Consider the following 21518-nt stretch of genomic DNA (forward strand, 5'->3'; position numbering starts at 1 on the left):
AGAACAGAACCGTCTGTCGTGGAGATCTTCAGGGAGCCCTTTGTCTAGCAGTGAATATCTTCCAGCAGAAATGATGATAATAATATTTACGGCCGTTGTTGACACAATCGGATTACGGCTTGCATTATGGTAAGTAATTATTAATAATAATCTTTATAATAAGTAATTATTAATAGTAATCTTGCTTTTTTTATGGAATAGGAGGACAAACGAGCGTACGGGTCACCTGTTGTTATGTGATTACCACCGCCAACAATCTCTTGCAACACCAGAGGAATCACAGGAGCGTTGCCGGCCTTTAAGGAAGGTGTACGCGCTTTTTTTGAAGGTACCCATGTCGTATCGTCCCGGAAACACCGCACAAGGAAGTTCATTCCACAGCTTTGTAGTACGTGGAAGAAAGCTCCTTGAAAACCGCACTGTGGAGGACCGCCACACATCCAGATGGTGGGGATGATATCCTAATTGTGGCGTGTCGTGCGTTGGTGGAATTCGGCGGCAGGAATCAGGATAAACAGCTCTTCGGAACACTCCCCGTGATAAATGCGGTAGAAGACACACAATGAAGCGACGTCTCTACGCAAAGCCAAGTGATCCAGCCGTTCACAGAGCACTGGGTCCCCAACAATTCAAGCTGCTCTGCGTTGCACGCGGTCAAGTGGGTCAAGCTGATACTGGGGTGCGCCAGACCAGAGATGACAGCAATACTCCATGTGTGGCCGGACCTGCGCTTTGTACAGCGCTAGAATGTGGGCCGGCTTGAAGTATTGCCGTGCTCTATTAATGACGCCCAGTTTCTTTGAAGCCAATTTGGCTTTGCCCGCCAGATGGCCATGAAATTGGCAATCGCTCGAGATTTCGAGACCCAGTATTCCGATACCAGGCGAGGCTTTAAGGGAAGTGTTGTCGAAGAGCGGTGATACGACAAATGGGGTTTTTTTGTGGTAAACGCGCAAACTTGAGTCTTCTGGGAGTTAAATTGGACAAGGTTCAATTTACCCCATTCCGCGACCTTCTCAAGAGAGGACTCGATAGAAGACACAAGTTTCTCCCGGCACTGGTCGACGATTTCCCGAGAGAGACCTGCATGGCCCGTGTATACGGCATCACCAGTGCTGTCGTCTGCATAGCAATGAATGTTGGAGGTGTCCAACATATCATTGATATGCAGAAGAAACAGCGTAGGAGATAACACACAGCCTTGGGGCACTCCAGCATTCACGGGCTTCGGGTTCGAGCAATGTCCGTCGACAACGACCTGTATGCTGCGCCCAGTGAGGAAGCTGGAGGTCCACTTGCACAAGCTCTCGGGAAGCCCAAATGATGGAAGTTTTGAGAGGAGCTTTGTTGGGGAAGGGGGAGGGGGATGGCCACCGGCCCTCGACACTAACCCATGCGAAACATAGCGGCACTAGGCCGCTCCTGCACGCCGGTATTCTGTGCGAGTGTGGTAATTAACCCGGACGAGTCTGGCCCGATTGTGCTGACGTCAAAAGACGGCAGCGTGACTCTCCCACTTCTAAAAAGCCCTTAGTCGCCTCTTACGACACCCATGGGCCTGGGACTCCCCTATTCTTTTTATGCACCGGGGAAAGTACAGGGCAAAAATACGACGAATACAATTAAGTGAAGACAGTACGTTTTTTAGATCTTCAGCAATACCTACAATTTTGTCATTCCATTGGGGTCAAAAGATATCTTGATGCTGTAAAACAAAGAGTCTTCACGGATTTATGTCGATAGCTACTATGAAATTGATTTAATCAAATACTAATTCACAGCTTAATATAGTTTATTATGCTACAGTTGTATATTGAGGGTCAAAGACACAAGTGGCGCGGGTTCCGATGTGAGCCGCAGGCAAACATAGCAGTGAATAACGCCACGAGCGTTTTATGACCTAGTTATATAACGAATCACAAACATTTTTTTCTACGACTAGGTAATTATAATTAAAATAAAAATTAAACAAACAAAGATCACAAGTTTTCGAGTTGCCGCTAAATGGGCGGGAAATATATTGAATAGATACCTACATATCTCTGGTGAGTGGTTTAAAATGTTTCTCAAACACAGGTACATCCATAACGCGGGAAAATTTAAAATTACAAAATATATCTAGCAGCATCTTGGAAAATTATTTTTTCTTAAGTTAAAATTATAATGTTCAGTTTAATGATTTAAACATGAACATATTATATATGTTACTAGCTGACCCGACAGACGTTGTTCTTTAGATAATAAAAAAATACTGTTTTATAGGAATTTGTCAATAATATTTCACAACATCAAGAATTTTTTCGTAAAACATGCTACCTGTTGTAATAATGAAATTGTTTCACAGCGGAACTGAGAAACCGTGTGTCCATAAATTCTCTCATAGAAAATATGTCCATACAAAACAAATATTGAAAATAAAAATAATTATGGGTTCCAAATCGAAATAAAAACTATCCTATCTCTCAAGTTGGACTAAACTGCACTCCATGAAATAATCCCTATTTAAATCCGTTCATTAGTTTAGGAGTCCATCGCAGACAAACAACGTGTCACGTAATTTATATATATTAAGATATAGTACGTAAGAGTACATAGTAACGTATTACCTAATATGTCTATGAACCCATACCTAACCTGGATTTAGTTGTCTGTGGCACCAAAACAATTGTAGCACAGTTGTTGACTTGGTGACGTTATAATACGGTAAACAATGTGTTTTTACGCCATAGAGTATAGACTTTTTCAAACACTTAATAAAGTATGTACTTATATTACTAATCTTGACTGTTTAAGTGACAGATAATAATAGAGGAGTAGAAAAAAATAATAAATAGTTTGATTCTTATTATCTAACTATCATATTATATTGAGTGGCGCAGTTTCTGGTGATAGTTTGAATCGAGTAAGTACTAAATAATTCTCGCCTGGTAGCTGTGTAGTAGAATTTATTTGTTATAATATGTATGTCTTCGGTTATAAGGAATCAATTTAATAACGCAATATAGGATCATTTTTGTTTCAACTGATTTTTGACGCCGAATGCCACCTTCGCAAAATACGCCACAAGTTAGGATATCATCCCCAACATCTGGATGTGTGGGGTTCCTCCACAGTGCGGTCTTCTAGGTCCTCCACGTACAACAGAGCTGTGGAATGAACTTCCTTGTGCGGTGTTTCCGGAACGATACGACATGGTTATACATGGGTACTTCAAAAAAAGGGTATACCTACACTTTCCTTAAAGGTCAGGATCGCTCGTGTGACTCCTCTGGTGTCACAAGAGCATGTGGGCGGCGCGTGCGGTGATCACTTAACATGAGGTGACCCGTTTGTCCTCGTTTTCCGTACAAAAAATGTTTTACTTAAAATCGCAATTTATCTTATTGATACTACAAAACACGTGTGCAGTGTTTCACGTTTATAAAATGAACGCAATGTTATAATTACGTGTCATCTCTGCCGATGAAAGGGATTGGCGATTACGGAGGGCGTTCAATAATCCCTAATTTTCTATACAAAAGTATTGCCGAAATGCACCCACATCACGGTCACGGCTCATTGGATCTGACAACCCTACTTTTTTATCGTATCATCAATGTTATATTGATTATTTTGTAATCTTATTATTATCCAATAATAGTAAAAGGCACAAATAAACAAAAATATTATATTTTTGTAGTTGTACTTCTTCTGGCGTGTTATGGAAATATTATCAGAGTGAATTTTTACTGACGCAAATTCGACACGTTGACGTTATTTATTATTCAACTAGATGGTTATTGTACCACACTTCAGACTGAACTATGTGATACAATAATATTTTCTTTGGTTGAACTTAATACTTTCTTTATTTTACATTTACATTTAGCTACAATTTATTCTGATACACAAATAAAATTTGAAAACAAAATTTTATGAACGATGCGGGACTCGAACCCACGACCTCTGGCGTGTTTTTGTTTTCAAATGTTATTTGTGTATTAATCCTAGAAGTGAGTTTTATCACTTGTAAAACGTAACAAATTGTTTATTCTGATAGTCTGTGAATATGTAGGAATAAATATAGTAATAATTTTTGCACACAATTTGTTCGAATAAAAGACATGGACTGGGAGAAAAATAAGTTGGCTCCACCGGCAAAAATAAATAGGAGCAGAACTTGTCACAACGACGGAATGAAAAAAAAAATTGATGAACTAACAAGATACGAGTAGCACAGAATAGAAACAAGTTATTTAGAGGAGACCTTAGTCAGAGTCAAATAAACGTTAGTTTAGCGCTTTTGAAAAGTCAATATAAATATTTATATTTAATTACTGAATCAACTATATATTTTCGAAAAAAGTAGAGCTCGTGAGAAGAACATACAAGAAACTCAACAGTCACTCTTTTCAATCTTTAGAATATTTTACTATGGCTGGAATATCCAAAACAAATTAGTTTGTAAGATGCTGTGTCGAATATATCAATCGTGTCGATTAAAAAGCGTCAAAATTTTCAAAAATTCTATAAAAAATAAATTGTATAAATATAAATTATATATAAATAAAAAAAACATTTTCAATAAACCTTAACTTAAATTAAATTCTCAATTAATATATGAATGACAATTTGGTAGTAAACCGGAAGTACCTACTTTTTAACATAAGAATAATTATTTTACATTTTTGTTAATTTTAAATTTTTTATTAATACTGTGTTAGCTATATACTTTTCACTCGGGGTCACTCAATTACTGTGGCAACGTCTTATATATAACTTAATAAAGATTTAATTTAATACACCTCTCATGATCTTAAACCCTTAATATTAATAAAATACTATTATTTGTATGTAATCTAACTATTAATAGGTTTGAATTCGGTGCTTGCCTGCTTGGGTTGTTTGGTTCTAGACGAAGCTATCGCGCTCAAAGTCACGCGGTGCGAGTGTAGGTACCTGCTATTACATTTAGCTTGGGACGGACTTCAAACCTATCAATAGGTAGCATATACAAACAATAGTATTTTATTAACATTAAAATTATAAGATATGAATAGGAGGTGTATTAAATTAAATCTCTATTAAAAATTATACATTTAAATTTTTGAGGTCGGTTATTTTAAACGAAGATTTTTTTTATTTTTTACTTTGCAGTGTCATTAATCACGTAAACTATAAGATTTCATTGCATTTTACTTTTAAATATTAAATCGTATTTTTTTTTTCAAGTAGCTATGGGTAGGCCTTCGAAAGGTTCCGCGTGCCTTAAACAATATAGATCCCCTATTTCACCTTGTTGTGAGACACTGAAATATCGTGAAGAACGTTTGTTAGCTATGAATGACAGGTTGACTCAGACCCACTTATTGGGACACGGGTTAACAATAATAAAATATAGTCAATCTAATTGAAAACTCCTAAGAAGTAGTACACAAATTATAATAACATCATCCACATAAACAAAAATAATGTTCATAAAATTAAAACTATGTCAAAGGAGAATGGGACTTTTGGGCCTGATGGAAATGAACAAGTTGAAAAATACTTTAAAAAAAAGGGTATATTTTTCTGATGTAAAATACAAAAAACTAGCTCATTTTCCAATCTACAAACCGAAAAAACATTAAAATAAAGAAAATTGATTAAAATGACGTAATCGAATGAATATTTAATCGATTAAAATAACATTAAGATCCAGTTGTTTTATTTCAATAATATTAGTAAGGTGCCATAGGTTATGTTCGAATTATTATTATGAATAAAATATATTATTTTCTCAGGAAAAAAACAGAGCAGAGCAATTATTTTATTATTAATAAATTGATCAATAAATCGATTTATATAAAAAATCGATACTAGTGAAATTGTTGTTACTCAACGCTAACTTCACTTTGACAATGACAGTCTGACAGATCAATTCGTTTCTTCGTCATTGTCACTTCGTTTCTTGTTGTATTCGTTGAGTTACTGACTTGTTAACTAGGTACCTACCCAACTGAATTCCAAGGAAAGTAATTGTCTCTAGCAGTCTGTTTTATAGTTCATGTATGAGCTAATGAGTATATATTATTCTTATCTGAGCAAATAAAACTATCTTTTAATTTAGGTATACTATATTATATTATCTAATTACCAATTGTCATATATTATAAAGCAAAAATATGTCGTTACAGTTACTACTGTAACGACATTTTTATACATAGATAGGTAGGTATTTTTATCTAAAACAAAAAACAAGGTTGGTACCCATCTGATATAAGTATGTGATAAATCCTTAGCAGCTAGGCATTTAATAAACCTACAATAGATGAGCTGTCAACATTTAGTTAAAGCCATAACCTCATTTTTATATCTTCGATTACTCAGCTCCTAGATTGACAAATGTTTCTAAATTTTCAATTTTGGATTATTTAAATGTTATCTTTTAAATCGTGCTACTTTCATCTTGTTATCACTTGGGCCTAGGAATGTATGGAAGCGTTTCAATCTCCTTTATTTTCATGGGACCAAATGGCAAACATTCCGCATCAAACTAAATAAGAATCACGAAAATCGAATCATGTACCTCAGTGTAATCTGTGTACATACATAAAAAAAGCCCTCCTCCTTTTCACACACATATAAACAACCCACACACACACACACCAACTTTCATTTATAATAATGTTAATTTAGATCTTAATTTATCGAGGAATCACTGAGCCCCAAGACACAGTTTCCAATAGTTGTTTGCATTTCATCAGTTTTCACCCTTGAAATGTAGACTGTATGTATTTATTTTGAAATAGTCTATCCCTTTCAAATAAAAGTTCAAATTTTTTCTCAAAAGGCTATAAAATTTGTTGAACCTACTGGCTACTATCAAAACTATGATAAAGCGATGTAACCTGTATGTTATATACATTTATCTTTTTATGAAATTTTTAATTTTTATAAGTGATCTAGCGATTGAGTCAACCGAGATAGTCAGTGGCACTGTCAGCCCATAAGAGGCAGCATAATCAGTAGCGATGCACCACAAACAACTTAAGAAGTAGCGTACCCCGATGTATCAGTGTGTTGTGATACTGGTACCACAAAGCACTGATCCCGTCATCCTAAGACTGATGAGCACGACTTTTCGAACCGCTGTTTGGTTGCAGAAATAGACTTAGTAGCAGTATTGACCCCCAGACATTCACGGCAAGAATAGTTAAAACATGTTCTAGATCTAGATAGACAGATAGATAGTAAACCAGCGTCCTCACAGGGCTCAACTTGCAGTGACCTTGGATTGTGTTTCGGTCACACGGACGTCACCCGAGCGCAATATGCTAGGGAATCGCAAGTTGTCTTTTGGCGTGACAACATCTATTGAGTTGTAGGTAATGGCTCCAAATTTGTCCAAACTTTATTTATTTATGTATTTACTGACACAACAACAGCATTACATACAAAACATTACAATAATCATGTCTCAAACATAATTTGGTATGAATGACAGTTACTGGTGGATACAACACTCTCATTGGAATAATAAAGGAGAATGGGACTTTTGGGCCATATGGTTAACAAGTTGAAATATACTTTTAAAAAAAGGCTATATTTTTCTGATGTAAAATACAAAAAACTAGCTCATTTTGCAATCTACAAACCGAAAAAACTTTAAAATAAAGAAAATCGATTAAAATGACGTAATCGAGTGAATATTTAATCGATTAAAATAACATTACGATCAAGTTGTTTTATTTCAATAATATTAGTAAGGTGCATAGTTTATGTTCGAATTATTATTATGAATAAAATATATTATTTTCTCAGGAAATGCAACAGAACTGAGCAATTATTTTATTATCAATAAATCGATCAATAAATCGATTTACATAAAAAATTAATACTAGTGAAATCCTTGTTCCTCAACGCTAACTTCACTTTGACAATGACAGTCTGACAGATCATTTCGTTTCTTCGTCATTGTCACTTCGTGTCTTGTTGTATTCGTTGAGTTACCGACTTGTTACCTACCTACCCAATTGAATTCTATGGAAAATAATTGTCTCTAGCAGTCTGTTTTACAGTTCATGTATGAGCTAATGAGTATATATTATTCTTATCTAAGCAAATAAACCTATCTTTTAATTTAGGTATACTATATAATATTATCTAATTACCAATTGTCTTATATTATAATGCAAAAAAATGTCGTTACAGTAGTAGATAGGTATACGTAGATAGGTAGGTATTTTTTATCTAAAACAAAAAACAACGTTGGTATCCATCTAATATAAGTATGTGATAAATCCTTAGCAGCTAGGCGTTTAATAAACCTAAAATAAATGAGCTGTCAACATATAGTTTAAGACATAACCTCATTTTTATATCTTCGATTACTCAGCTCCTAGATTGACAAATCTTGCTAAATTTTCAATTATGGATTATTTAAATGTTATCTTTTAAATGGTGCTACTTTCATCTTGTTATCACTTGGGCCCAGGAATGTATGAAAGCGTTTCAATCTCCTTTCGATCTACAATATTGGAGCTACCGGATATTATTAAAATAATAGAAGTAATAAAAAGAAAAAAAATAACATAAATATAAAGTACACATTTTGTATTATTTATGAACAGAAATGTGTGGAAAGTTTTTATTTCAGACTGGTCACTGAGTCATGAAAAATATGAAAATCATTAATGGACGCGGAAACTAGATTGTACCTACTCAAAACACATACTTGATAATGGAGAATGTTTAAGGGCATTTGTCCTACTTACTGACAACTACAAACTTCAAAAAGGGGGCTTTCCTGTTGCCGTTTGAGGCTTTATATTCGTTATATTATATTGTTCTACTTCAATATTGTTTTAATAACTTACGTTTTAATTTCTCTAGTGGCTCGTGGTGTAGCGGCGGTGCATGATGCAGCGGCGTATGCTGTGGTTCATGATGCAGAGGTCCCATCAGGCTGGATATGGCCGAGCCCACCGAAGCAGCCACCGACTCATGCAAGTGTCCGCCTCCATGCAGCTCCAACTCACTCAAACACAGGCCATTTTCGCTTAACGGCTCCATCCCGGCCGCGAGGGCCTCCTTATACACGCGTAGATGAATGGTGAGGCTTTTTGGTGACTTTATTAAAACAAGCCGCGGCTGTGACTGACTGCGGCAGTCTTTACGCAACGGACATTCTTCGTGACCTGTAAATAAAATATAAATGAAAAACATTTCGAAAATTAACATAATATTTGTGGTAGTCGAGAATGTCAAACCTAGAAGCGAGTGCGAATATGGTTTGGTATTCGTCATGGAATCAGAATCTTACTTCGTAATACCAATTGCTGTGTTAATTGTGGAGTGAATTAATAATTTACGATTGTAACGTGCTTATGATTATTATACCGTGTGTTTGTAACACTGTGTCTCACTTGGTGTCGTGTTCGACGTCCACAACATCCTGGGATCCTGACCATGTGACCGACCTTTCTCTGACATATTATTTAAGCCTTTTATACTTTTATTATTATAAAACAAGATACCGTCGCGCTAACGCGGGCGAGCCAATTATTAGTCCGATAATACCAACTGCAGCTCCGACTATAAATCGTGAATAAAAAACTCAAAAATCAGGGCTTTGTTCTGGACAAGTTCCTCCTCCATATTTATCGTAACAAAATTTTAGAGACTGAATTGGAAAAACATAATACTATAAATGTCAGACCACAATTTAATATAATAATAATACCAAACAAAAAACAAAACATAAACACATTTAATAAGGATTTTGATTTAATTTTAAAATAATTTTGATCTAGACCAAACTTAATTCTAGTAGGCTTCATAACATACATAATAATAGCTTTAAGGGTAAATGTATACACTTCTACAATAAAGTCCCAGCCACTGTTCAGGCATTATCTATAAATAAATTTAAATGTTTATAAAAAAATGGCTCTGTCGTAAATCCTATTACTCCACTGCTGAATATCTAAATGATCGGACAGCCTGGGACTAGATTGTGATTATTTTATAGCGACTGTACAATATTGTATATTTTTATTAAAAAGAGCGCAAAAAAAAGAATGCTGGGAGAGTTTCTTGCGCCGCTTCTTCTCTCTCAGAGCGCCATTTGTTTCCGAAGCGGTAGTAGTATCTAGTAGTATAAGAAATGACATCAAAAAGAATTCTAAAGGAATCAATTTTTGGAAAATAAATGCCTTTTATGCCTTTTAAAACCAAGGAAAAAAGTCAAGAAAGTTTGTATGGAAATTAGCCACTAACTTTTACTCTTAAAATGATATAATATAACATAAGTATTTAAAAAATAAATTAAAAACACGCATGAGAAGAACTAGAGATAACTATGTTTTTACATTAGATTTTGTTTACAAGTGACATTTTTATTATTATTTTTGTTAATGATGTTTCGTAACCTTAAAATATTAAATAAAAATTTGTAATAAAAGCTAATTTAATTTCGTCCAACAAAACTTCAGATTGCGACGTTGTCAAACCGAACTGCTATAAGTCAGTCTGATAAATAAACATTGCGGTGAATCTGTTTTACTCTGAACTTTGGCCATTAATTCATCTAGCGTACGACAATAGCTTAATTTACTTATACTTAACACGTAAGTATCCATCCCTACTCTGTGCATAAACATTGTAAACGGGTCCGGTGTCATTATATAAATTCACAATATACCAACTTATATCCTAGCAATACGACATTAATATTGTTCCAGCTTCGAACAGAATACGTAAACTTGTAAACGCAGAAGGTAATGTAACAAACTTTGTAATGAGACTTTATATCAATTTAAGTAAAACACAACATTATTTGGATGATTTAACGCGTGTACACATAGCTTTAAAACATCATAAATTGAGGGTGATCAAAATTTATGTCATAACCGCTTTCATATTTCACATGTCGTGTCAGTGATGAGATATTATGTCTTCCGTAAACTCTGTAATGGTGGTTTTACACGAGGTCTCACTGAAAGGACTATTCTAGAATATTTTTTTTTAAGAAGTGCTAAATAAATAGTAAAAATCTTATTCTAGAATATTTTAAGACTAGATTTCTATAGATAATTATGTTACAGACGTATATACAATACACAAAATTTTTTATTAATTTAAACCAATCGAGAAGAGCGATATATTCACCTACGTGACATCATAGGTATAGTCTAGCCGACAAGTTGAAAATGGTACAAAAAAGAGATACTGCTCTTAAAATTATGTGCGAATGACGCCTATTCATGTAATATGAGCTCCCTTTTAGCTCACGATACTGAGTAAATCAGCGATCATGACTTTGCAACAATGCCCAAGTAACAGGTACTAATAGACAGCAAACATCACTATGTTTATTAGAAATAAATGGTATGAGGAGGGGCATGCAAATAAATGAAATGTCGCTTAATATTAAATAACAGGGCTTAATTTAAATATTCATTTAAAACACCTTCTCACACTTTCAAGTGCCTTGCGAGCTTAAATATGCAGTGCTAGAAAGGGCGCGACCGCGTAATCGTGCCACTCCTCCGATTAGTTAGAAATTAGTCGGTACTTACACCGGTTGTACGTGAGTGAAGTTTAAATGTATATGTAAGATATAATTTCATAAAAATAACTCATAATATACCACATGTCGCTATCATTTAAAGACATTTTTGTTATAAGTATTTTATATGAGTTCCACTACAATTACTTCATACTAAGATACGACTACGAGGACTACAATTGGAGATATCCTCCAAGATCGAATCAGAAATATGGAGATCGGTAGGAGAAGTTAAGTCACCAACATAGCCGGATGATTGCACAATGGATGTGGCACTGCCACGGCAGAGCACTTAGCTCGAAGGATAGACTGCCGTTAGGGCATTCCTTGAACGACGACCACGTAGTGGAAGACGTGGTGTTGTTCGGCACAAGATGGACGATGGTGTAATGGATGGTTTGGTCAAAATCAACGGAATAGGTTGATGAAGTAGCGCAGGATCGATCGTCGTGCAGATATTAGGGGAGGCCTGTGTCTCACAGTAGACGTCTTTTGGCTGATAAAGAGCTCGGCTGATATAGACAGGGTAGTAATAAACGTAAATATATATATAAGGTCTTAGATACCCCACCAGGTCAATAAAAGGACAAAACCACTCATTGATAGCACAATGCTAAGTAATTTCACAAAGTCAAACTCAATTGGGCCGAAGCCGATATTATCCCTTTAAACCGATGAAAAGCCTTTTTTAAGCCGAAAGATTTAAGTTGGCTAAAGTGTCTGGCTCTATTAAAGCGGCGTCTCGGAAACGGTTCAGTGATCGTTTTTCGCAGGCTTCGTTTTATTTCAATGCTCTAATGCTATTCGTTGCTATCCTTTACGATTTATGGTCATGACATTCTTCTACATTGCTTTGTGTTTTGGATTTTGTGTGAGAAGATATGAGAAATAAGTCATACAACAATTATAATATTAATACTCCATAGAAAAGTTTTTGAAAATTCATTGGTTCATGGTTCTAAGGCATCCGTGGATGACCTCAAAAATAAAGAAAAAGAGAAAGGTGAGCAATTTATTAGAAAAAATAAGAAAACTCTATGGAATTACACTGGACATATAATGAGGCCGGACAAAGGAAAATGGACAAAGGACGTAATAAAGTGGTACCCTAGAAATGAGAAAAGATAAAGAGAACGTCAGATTAAAAGATGGCAGGACGATTTACCAACAGGATGGAGAAGGCTAGCTGGAGATAGAGATAAGTGGAAGATACTGCGGGAGGTCTGTGCCGAAAGAAAACCTGATCAACAAAGTGGGTGCTGATCATTGATTATTTAATTAATATTACATAAAGATTTATAAGTGGAATTTAAGTAAACATGTACCTTGTGTGCTCAGTTAATAAAGGCTTTTATTATTACTGTTATACATGGTTTAAGGTGAGAATTTTAGCGATGCCTGCGAGGGTGTGATTAGTAGACATGAGGCGAAGATACATAAAGGTATAAAAGGCATTTATTTTCTCAAAATTGATTCCTTTAGAATTTTTTTTGATGTCATTTCTAATATACTAGATACTACTACCGCTTCGGAAACAAATGGCGCTCTGAGAGAGAAGAAGGGGCGCAAGAAACTCTCCCAGCATTCTTTTTTTGCGCTCTTTTTAATAAAAATATACAATATTATACTTTCATTGCTACTGCTATAAAATAATCATAATCTAGTCCCAGGCTGTCCGATCACTTAGATATTCAGCTGGGCAGTAATAGGATTTACGACAGAGGCATTTTTTATAAAACATTTAAATTTATTTATAGATAATGCCTGATCAGTGGCTGGGACTTTATTATAAAAGTGTATACATTTACCCTTAAAGCTATTATGTATCTTATGAAGCCTACTAGAATTAGTCACAATCAATCCCTTATTTCTAGTGTTATAATAATGAAAATCACTATTAAGAGCAAAAAGGTGACGATTTTTGTGAACGTTTATTAAGTTTTCATAAATGTACTGACAATGAACAGTCATAATATTTATTTCTTTAAATTTTTCTTTCAGAGACTGTCAATAGAGAGACTGACAATACACACAAGTAGCGGAGTTGTACTTTCTCTCGAGTGATACATACTTTACTACAAGTATGACAAAATTACAAAAGAACTTAATATAATGTTACCACCAAACCAAATATATATTACCTATAAGAGATAGTGATATTTATTGAGAGAGATTTGTCAGTCTCAAAAATGATTCAGAAGCTGTTACATAGCAGTTTGCTATTATGACATACCGTCATATGTTTCATACAAACCCTCGTACGTGATAATTGCGTTTTAACGCATCTTTATAAAAAGAAATAGTGATATTTTTCTTGTATGTTACATCTAGGTTACATACCTATGAAAAGACCACAACAAGGAACCGAGCCACTTCCACAAACACAGTCACAAACAATTTAACCTCAATCACTTAGATAGCGGTCGATATAGATTCAAGTATGAATGTAAAACATGTGTAACGATAGAGATACGAATCGACAAATATGTCTCTATCTGTGTGTATCTTGTAGCGCTGATAACATGATGTTATGGCAATGTCGATATTGACACGTGAGCGGCAGATAGCCCGTGAGAAGTGAAAATATTCTGTGGATTATGTGTGTCCTTTCCAAATATTATTTACTGGCTGCCCTTTAGCTCCCCGGCAGACAATGTTTTTTACAATGATATGTATCTATCATCATTGTACTAAACACACTTTTTTTCTTAGTCGTGTGTCAACTGTCACTGTCCGAATTAAACCTGAGCTGAATAAATGTTTTACATTGCTGCTTATTGACTAAGAAGAGTATTTTTAACAACCAATGAGTAGATGTGGTAATGTATAGAAATAGCAGTCAAAGCTTACTATGGTGTAATTTGTGGCATGTTCCACATTTTCGTAAGTTCTAGTTCTTATGGCGCGTTAAAAATTATCAGAGTGACCCGAGAGTGATTCCACCCTGACGCTATATATATATATATATATATATATATATATATATATATATATATATTTTATGGAATAGTCGGATACACGAGCGTACGAATCACCTGTTAAGTGATCACCGCCGCTCACAATCTCTTGCAACACCAGAGGAATCACAAGAGCGTTGCCGGCCTTTAAGGAAGGTGTACGCGCTTTTTTTGAAGGTACTCATATCGTATCGTCCCGGAAACACCGCACAAGGAAGCTCATTCCACAGCTTTGTAGTGCGAGGAAGAAAGCTCCTTGAAAACCGCAGTGTGGAGGACCGCGACACATCCACATATTGGGGATGATATCCTAACTTGTGGCGTGTCGTGCGAAGGTGGAATTCGGCGGCAGCAATCAGGTTAAACAGCTCTTCGGAACACTCCCCGTGATAAATGCGGTAGAAAAATATATATAATATATATATAACTTATTGATATTTAAAAAATATTTTCATTGGTTGTATTAATTACATTCTTTATAACAATATTGTTCTTTCGACAAATGTAAAATAGCACAAGGAATAAAGGTACATCAGTTCACAAATACTTTGTTTTGTTTGCTGTGCTTGGTATGGGGCACTCATTTCTGCAATAAAGCCTTTGGGATATTGAATAAAGCCTTTTTTTTAAATTGGGATTATTTTACGTTCAATTATAGCCAAGTACTTCATCCAGCTCAACTCTTTCCAGAAGTTCAGAACATTCCAGGGTGTTCCCAGACTTCTTGAAGCAAAAAATGTGTACAACAAAAAACCTTGGTTGGTTGGTTGGCCACTCCTACATATCCAGGATAACATGAGAGGCCCTTTCATCCTCGACCAGGCATACAGATAGGGCTGCCCGTTTTACCGATTGTTACAACGTACATTTATTTTACGCCTCTTTATCTATCAGCATATACTCATTTAGCTTAATATGTTCTGTAATGTAAGCAATAAATAATTTATGATTTATATTTTACAATATCAAACGATGATTTATGTTCGTACCCGGCTGGACTTAATGCAATTAACTCTACATAATATTAATGTTTGTATTGTTCTTCGACTTCGACTTGTGATTTTCCCCGAACGGATGTTACATAATCTAGCGTGACAGATCAGTATCATTCAATACATACGCAATATATTGCTGAGAGCGTCTATAGTTTTAATTTGATATTTGATTTGATATGTGCACTTATGAATCTTATGAATGAAGCCTATTGGATACTTCAAAAACTTTACGGAAATTAACGGACAGAAGAAAAAATATAGATGAAATGTATTGTAAGTGTAAGCCCCGTGTAATTTTGATGCCATCGGTTCGAGAGAGGAGTCCTTGTTCTGAGAGGAACCGGTAAGAAACTCTCCTTCCTTTACAGTTTTCATATTATCCATACATTTTTATCAGCTCTATATTCCTGAATTTTATACGCTTTCTTCATTAAATTTTTCTTTATAATAGGCTTAAATTTATATGACTGAAGTTCAGTAACATGATGTGGGAGTTTATTATAAATTTATATGCATAGCTTCATTGTCAACAATTTCAAAGTCTGGTGTTGAAAGATGGTCATTTATAATATCATATTCTGAGAACACTTTCGAAGATCTGTGTGTGACATTTCTGCTAGATAGTTTCTGTAAGTCTGCTAATGATTCAACTATATTATGTGCCTCCAAAAAGCACTTGTTGTTAGGTTCCTATTCCACTTCCATGGAATAAGCATTGCTTCTCTTTGAAGAGGATTGTGATATTGGGCTTCAACAAAATGTCTTGTTATTGTTTCACCTTCTTCAGGTGAAGTGGTGAGCTCTTTAGGAAACAAAAGTGTATATGTAATTGTTCATCCATTATGTACCATACAGGAACTCTATCTATTGTTGATAATTCATTTCCAGCAACTGAATAAGTATTTGTATACTTCCATAATTGCTTAGAAATTTCATCGATTTGTTCAACAACAAAGTTACAAGTATATATATACTATACCCATATATATTATACCCATTAAGTTACACATCCTTTGTAACAGACCAGGCACATTTTGAAGGCTTCTTTAGATATTATTTGAATTGTTCAGGCATGATCAATTTTAAATATATATGACTAGAACCTGCTTGATCAATATCACGTAATTCAATCACAATTCACAGAGGATCATGTGTTTTTCTTCATGTTCGTAATCGATCTGTACTAACTGAAACGATAACCCGGACTCGAATATTTGATTGTTTAATTTTTTGCAGAGTGTATGCCAAAAATTATCCGGTACACCTGATAGTAGATAGATATCAGCTGAGGTCTATGTTGACAATAATAATTACCCAATGAGTGAATGACCACGCAAGCAACTCCATTTCTACCTCTTATGCATTTAAAAGCTGAAATATTCAAATGACAAAGTGACGCTTAAATGTTTATAAATTTACTTATACTTGTGCATGAATTAATAAGGAGAAGAAAAACAAATGTCAATTATTATTTCTTGCTGGAATATAAATCATGAAAGCATTGGAGAACGTTTGATGAGAGTCCCCGGTTCGATCCTCGTCCGTCACGTATCAATGTGTTGTCAGTTTTATAATTCATATGTATGTTTATTAGACGCTTTATGAGGTCGGCAACACAAGAGTGTGCTCTTATAACAAGAGTTATACCTCTGGTGTTACAAGAGAGTAAAGCCAGTGATCACTTACCGTCAGGTGACCCGTATGTATGCCTGTATGTCTTCCTCTTCCATAAAAAATCTGCATTCTAAGGAATTTACGAATACCCTCAATATTAACAATAAAATTATAATGCTGCGTATAATACGTTCGTATCTTGTTATCATTTACCGTTATATATCTTTGCGTCCTTGTTAATGACTTAATTGATTTTTGTTTCTTTTTAAACAGACGAAATTTTTGTGTTTCACTACAAGAAAGACGAGGAGGCTATACTAATAAATGGAGAACCGTTTTTTTCCTTCTGTTATACTGCGAAAACTGTGAATCGATCTGAATATTACTTATACCATAAGATGCAACGTGCTTCGGAGATGGTTTTAGTATGTTTGTTAGTGATTACTAGTCCGGAACATATATTTTTTTACCTACAAATACCTATATATTCGTAATACAAATATTTCAGTCACAATTCATACAATGCGCAGTCGCGGGTTACATAATTTATATTGCAAAATAACGTTTGCCGGGTCTGCACTTGTATGAATATATTATATAATATATATTATTATTATATATATTAGAATTAATCCCTCAAAATACGTTATATTTACTAAATACCATACCTACCTACGTTAAACATTTAACGCTTTATGTGAAGTGTTTAAGCTACTCATGTGATAATTTGTCAACTAGCTGTAAATTATCAAAAGTGGGGAATAAGCATAAAAGACATCAATGTGAAGCCGAAATGTTTAACTGCAAATCAGAAATGATTGGAAGTATCAACAATACTTGACTACTACATTGAAATCGAATTATCAGCAAAATGCATAAAATAGTTTTAAATATCTGCATATTCGTCTTAGAATTTGTGCTGATAGCGTCTTTAAAGTTAAATCAATTGGAAATTCAGAAATCGCGATACGACATTGATAGCGTATTATCAGATATTTATTGATATAAGGTGTAATCAAGAGTGCTAAATAATCCTTTTATTATTATATATATATAATAAGTAATTTATTACTCACTTAGGTTACTACTTTATTGAGCTCCGACGGAAAATTGACCGACGCGAACTGACGACAAACTATCATAAATACATTGTTTGATTTTATTTATCATTTTAATTGAATTAATTTGTTCTAGGAATATTTGTAGATTTATTTATCAATGTATTTGCGTAAATCAGTAAATGATTAAAATACACCATGCAAACTATAGGTACATAGTTAATCATTAAAAAAAATATGGTTAAAATATAACGTCACCTGATGTTAAGTAATCACCGCCGTCCACATTCTCTCAACACCAGAGGAATCACAGAAGAATAGAGTGCATATTCAATACTTATTATACTTAATATTTTATTAATATATTTAAATAAACCACGTGAATAATATTGTATTATACATGTACTTACTTTACCTACCTTCATAATAACACACTTTTTATAATACACCGTAGTAACTACACAAGACCATTGTGCTACTAAAATTGTTAATTTATTAATTTAATTGCGACTAATAAACTGCGTCTCTTATAACTGTTGCCTAAGTTAATATTATGTTATAGTTAATTATGGTTACTGTAATACAAAATCTTATTTTGAATAAAAATATTTGAATTTGAATGATAGCACATTATTCTGATCGAAGCGAGCGTCGTATGTGGAGTCCTTCTTGGTAGAGCAAGGCATGCTAGCCGCCCAACATTAAAGCAGGTTCGCACTTTTCGCACTTTCGCAAAATAAAAAAAATATTTGGTTTATAATTTGTGCTGAAATATTAATAGTATCATTGGCGTTTTTTCTCAATTGAGAACAACATTTTTTGTTGTTCATCAGATTATTAATAATCCTTATAGTCACTGATTTAAAGAACTCCGGAGTCAAATCACTATATCAGTTGATGACATTTTCGGGTCCAGGCAATGTTTTTTTTTATTGAAAAGGAGGACAGACATCTTTTTCTATTTTTTTTATCTAGAGTTACCAATTATCTACTCAGTGTTTTGTTTGATTCACGCGAGTGTTACACATTTAAATAAAACACTTTTAGAGGATTACAATGCGTGTATTTGTAACTGTTTTTAGATTTTTGCGTAAAAGTTACATTTTTATTTTAGCTAACCCGACGCTTCAAGACCTTTCCAGATCTCGTTTCCAGGGGGACTTTATTTCAATTTTTTTACTCGCCATTTTAGTTAATATCTTTTTCAAAGACTGTATGCTATTCAGTGATTTCTTTGGTGTTTCCAAATTCAAATGTAATAATTGGAAACAATAAAAAAATGTCACATTAACAATATTTGTACCTACACTATTAAAGTGTAATAATAATCAATAATGATGACGGTTACTTCAGTAGAACCTCTTTGTGGTGAAACTCGAGAAGTTGAAAACCGTCTCTTCTCTTTTTCCAAATACCTCTATTATATAGGTAGGCACTCCTACTCAAAATTTATACCATCTGTGGCTGTAATCAATCCAAACACGCCATTTACATTCATATATTTCCTCTATAACTTTCAAGTTATTTTTTCGTATAATACCTACTAACAATATAGCTTGTCGAAACTCTTCATAGTTCAAAACTGTATAAACACGAATTGTTAAGGTTTCCCTTTGCCATCTACTTTAGGTCATATTATTAATATTTTACTGTTATTTTTTTAATTTTATCCAATAAATATAAAATTTTAGTAAATATGAAAATATTTTCCTAAATATATGGTTAAATGAAAAGCCAAACTTGTTTTCATTTACAGAATAAATGAAATGTACATGATATTATATTATGTACATGTTTATTATTAAAATATTGTATAAGTTTTTACAATTTTATTACGAAAAATATTAAATTGAAAACATAGGGGAATGGATCCCAACATTTAAATTAGAGTCAATAAATTTCAATGGATATCTATTATTTTAACTAAAAAAAGGTTTAGATTCAGAAAATAATCATCTCTTATTAAGCAGTTAAGTTTTTTGCCTCGCACATTTTAAAAATCAACTCAAAGAACTAACGCGGTAGGTAAGCTAATACTTACATATAAAAATATGCTTTTCTTAGTTAAGTAGGTAAGTACTAGAAGCAGGCAGGTAATATTCTTATAACAATATCATCAATGTATATTGTAACTTTAATCCCAAATAGATATTAAGTTTTAAACGAAAAATTTTTTAAGTTGAATTCCTAAAACGTTTCGTTATTTCAACGACCTTAAATATGTTCAATATTTATCAAAAGTACCTCAACTAATTAACATCAAATATTGATTTCAGAATAGGTGTCACATCTATAATTATTGTAACAACTATTATAAACTATCTTAAAACCGATAATAGCTGGAAGTACCGAAACATATTTTAATTTTTTATAATAATTTAAATGTATAACGTACAAAATAAGACAATCAATTGAAAACTACTACCTTTAATTTTAATTTCATTATAGTGTCCAGGGATTTAAGATTTTCAACAAATTTAATATTAGCAACGAAATTTTGGATTATGAAAATATCTATAGCGATCTTTAACTTCTGATTAACTATTAACATTTATATAAGTTATTTAACAGTCATATGAGCTATTTTCTAGTATCGAGAAACTAAACTAAACTGTATGATATAAGTTCTATATACTAAGATTGTTGCTATATTCGACGTTATGTGTTCGTTTATTTGTCTAGCGTGTATTGTTCCCCACTTATCTCTTGTACATTACCTACAGTGTGCTGGATAGCATTGGCTAGTCGTTTATGTATCTGGTACTGGTAACTCACCGGTAACTGGTGTTGGTATGAAAGTTCAATGGGTCAACTCCACTGGAGTCTAATGAGATCCGCTGATATCCGTGATAAGCCGCTACAAGCCGGTGGATTATGAGCGCACGCGACTATCCGTCAACCACTAACGTAAACACAGAACCGATACCGATAAATCAAAGTCTGAAATCCGCTAAATCCTTGAGGGGATCGCGTAAAAAATACTAGTATTAAAAACAGTCTTAAGTGGGCTTACGAACGCGCCACGGAACGGTCTACACTGACTCTAATCTCGGCCACTTCCCGACGCAATTTGAACCTAACTCCACCACTCTATACATCATCCGAACTCGACCGCCCATCGCGCCGTCGCGAACTCCTACCTTTCTCTCCCTTACACTCAGGCATTTCCCGAATGCAGCCGTCTCGCTCGCGCCGAAATCACTCCGCGTAGTTTTCAGTGCGTACGGGCGGGGGACAGTCAGCTGGCCGAACTTATGCGGATAAAATCGACTTTTTATCGGTCCAGGATGACGTGACGTCACTGTTTACTTCGAACGAAAGAAGTCCGTGCATTATGATGTCTAACTTTTTCAAAGTAACTGTC

At 34.2% G+C, this 21518-nt stretch overlaps 1 protein-coding gene across 1 annotated transcript in view; it reads right to left on the minus strand.

Annotated features, from left to right (window-relative positions):
- LOC126965521 (pituitary homeobox homolog Ptx1) overlaps positions 1 to 21209 on the minus strand; it is an 80206-nt gene extending 58997 nt beyond the window's left edge. The window contains exons 1-2 of the mRNA XM_050809184.1: positions 20930 to 21209; positions 8838 to 9158 (exon numbers count right to left, since the gene is read on the minus strand). Coding sequence (XP_050665141.1) covers positions 8838 to 9033 — 196 coding nt within the window. The 5' untranslated portion in view covers positions 9034 to 9158; positions 20930 to 21209. The remainder of the gene's footprint in view (positions 1 to 8837; positions 9159 to 20929) is intronic.
- Positions 21210 to 21518: the final 309 nt, after the last annotated feature.

This window comes from Leptidea sinapis, chromosome 7, assembly GCF_905404315.1.
Source record: "Leptidea sinapis chromosome 7, ilLepSina1.1, whole genome shotgun sequence".
NCBI classification, from domain to species: domain Eukaryota; kingdom Metazoa; phylum Arthropoda; class Insecta; order Lepidoptera; family Pieridae; genus Leptidea; species Leptidea sinapis.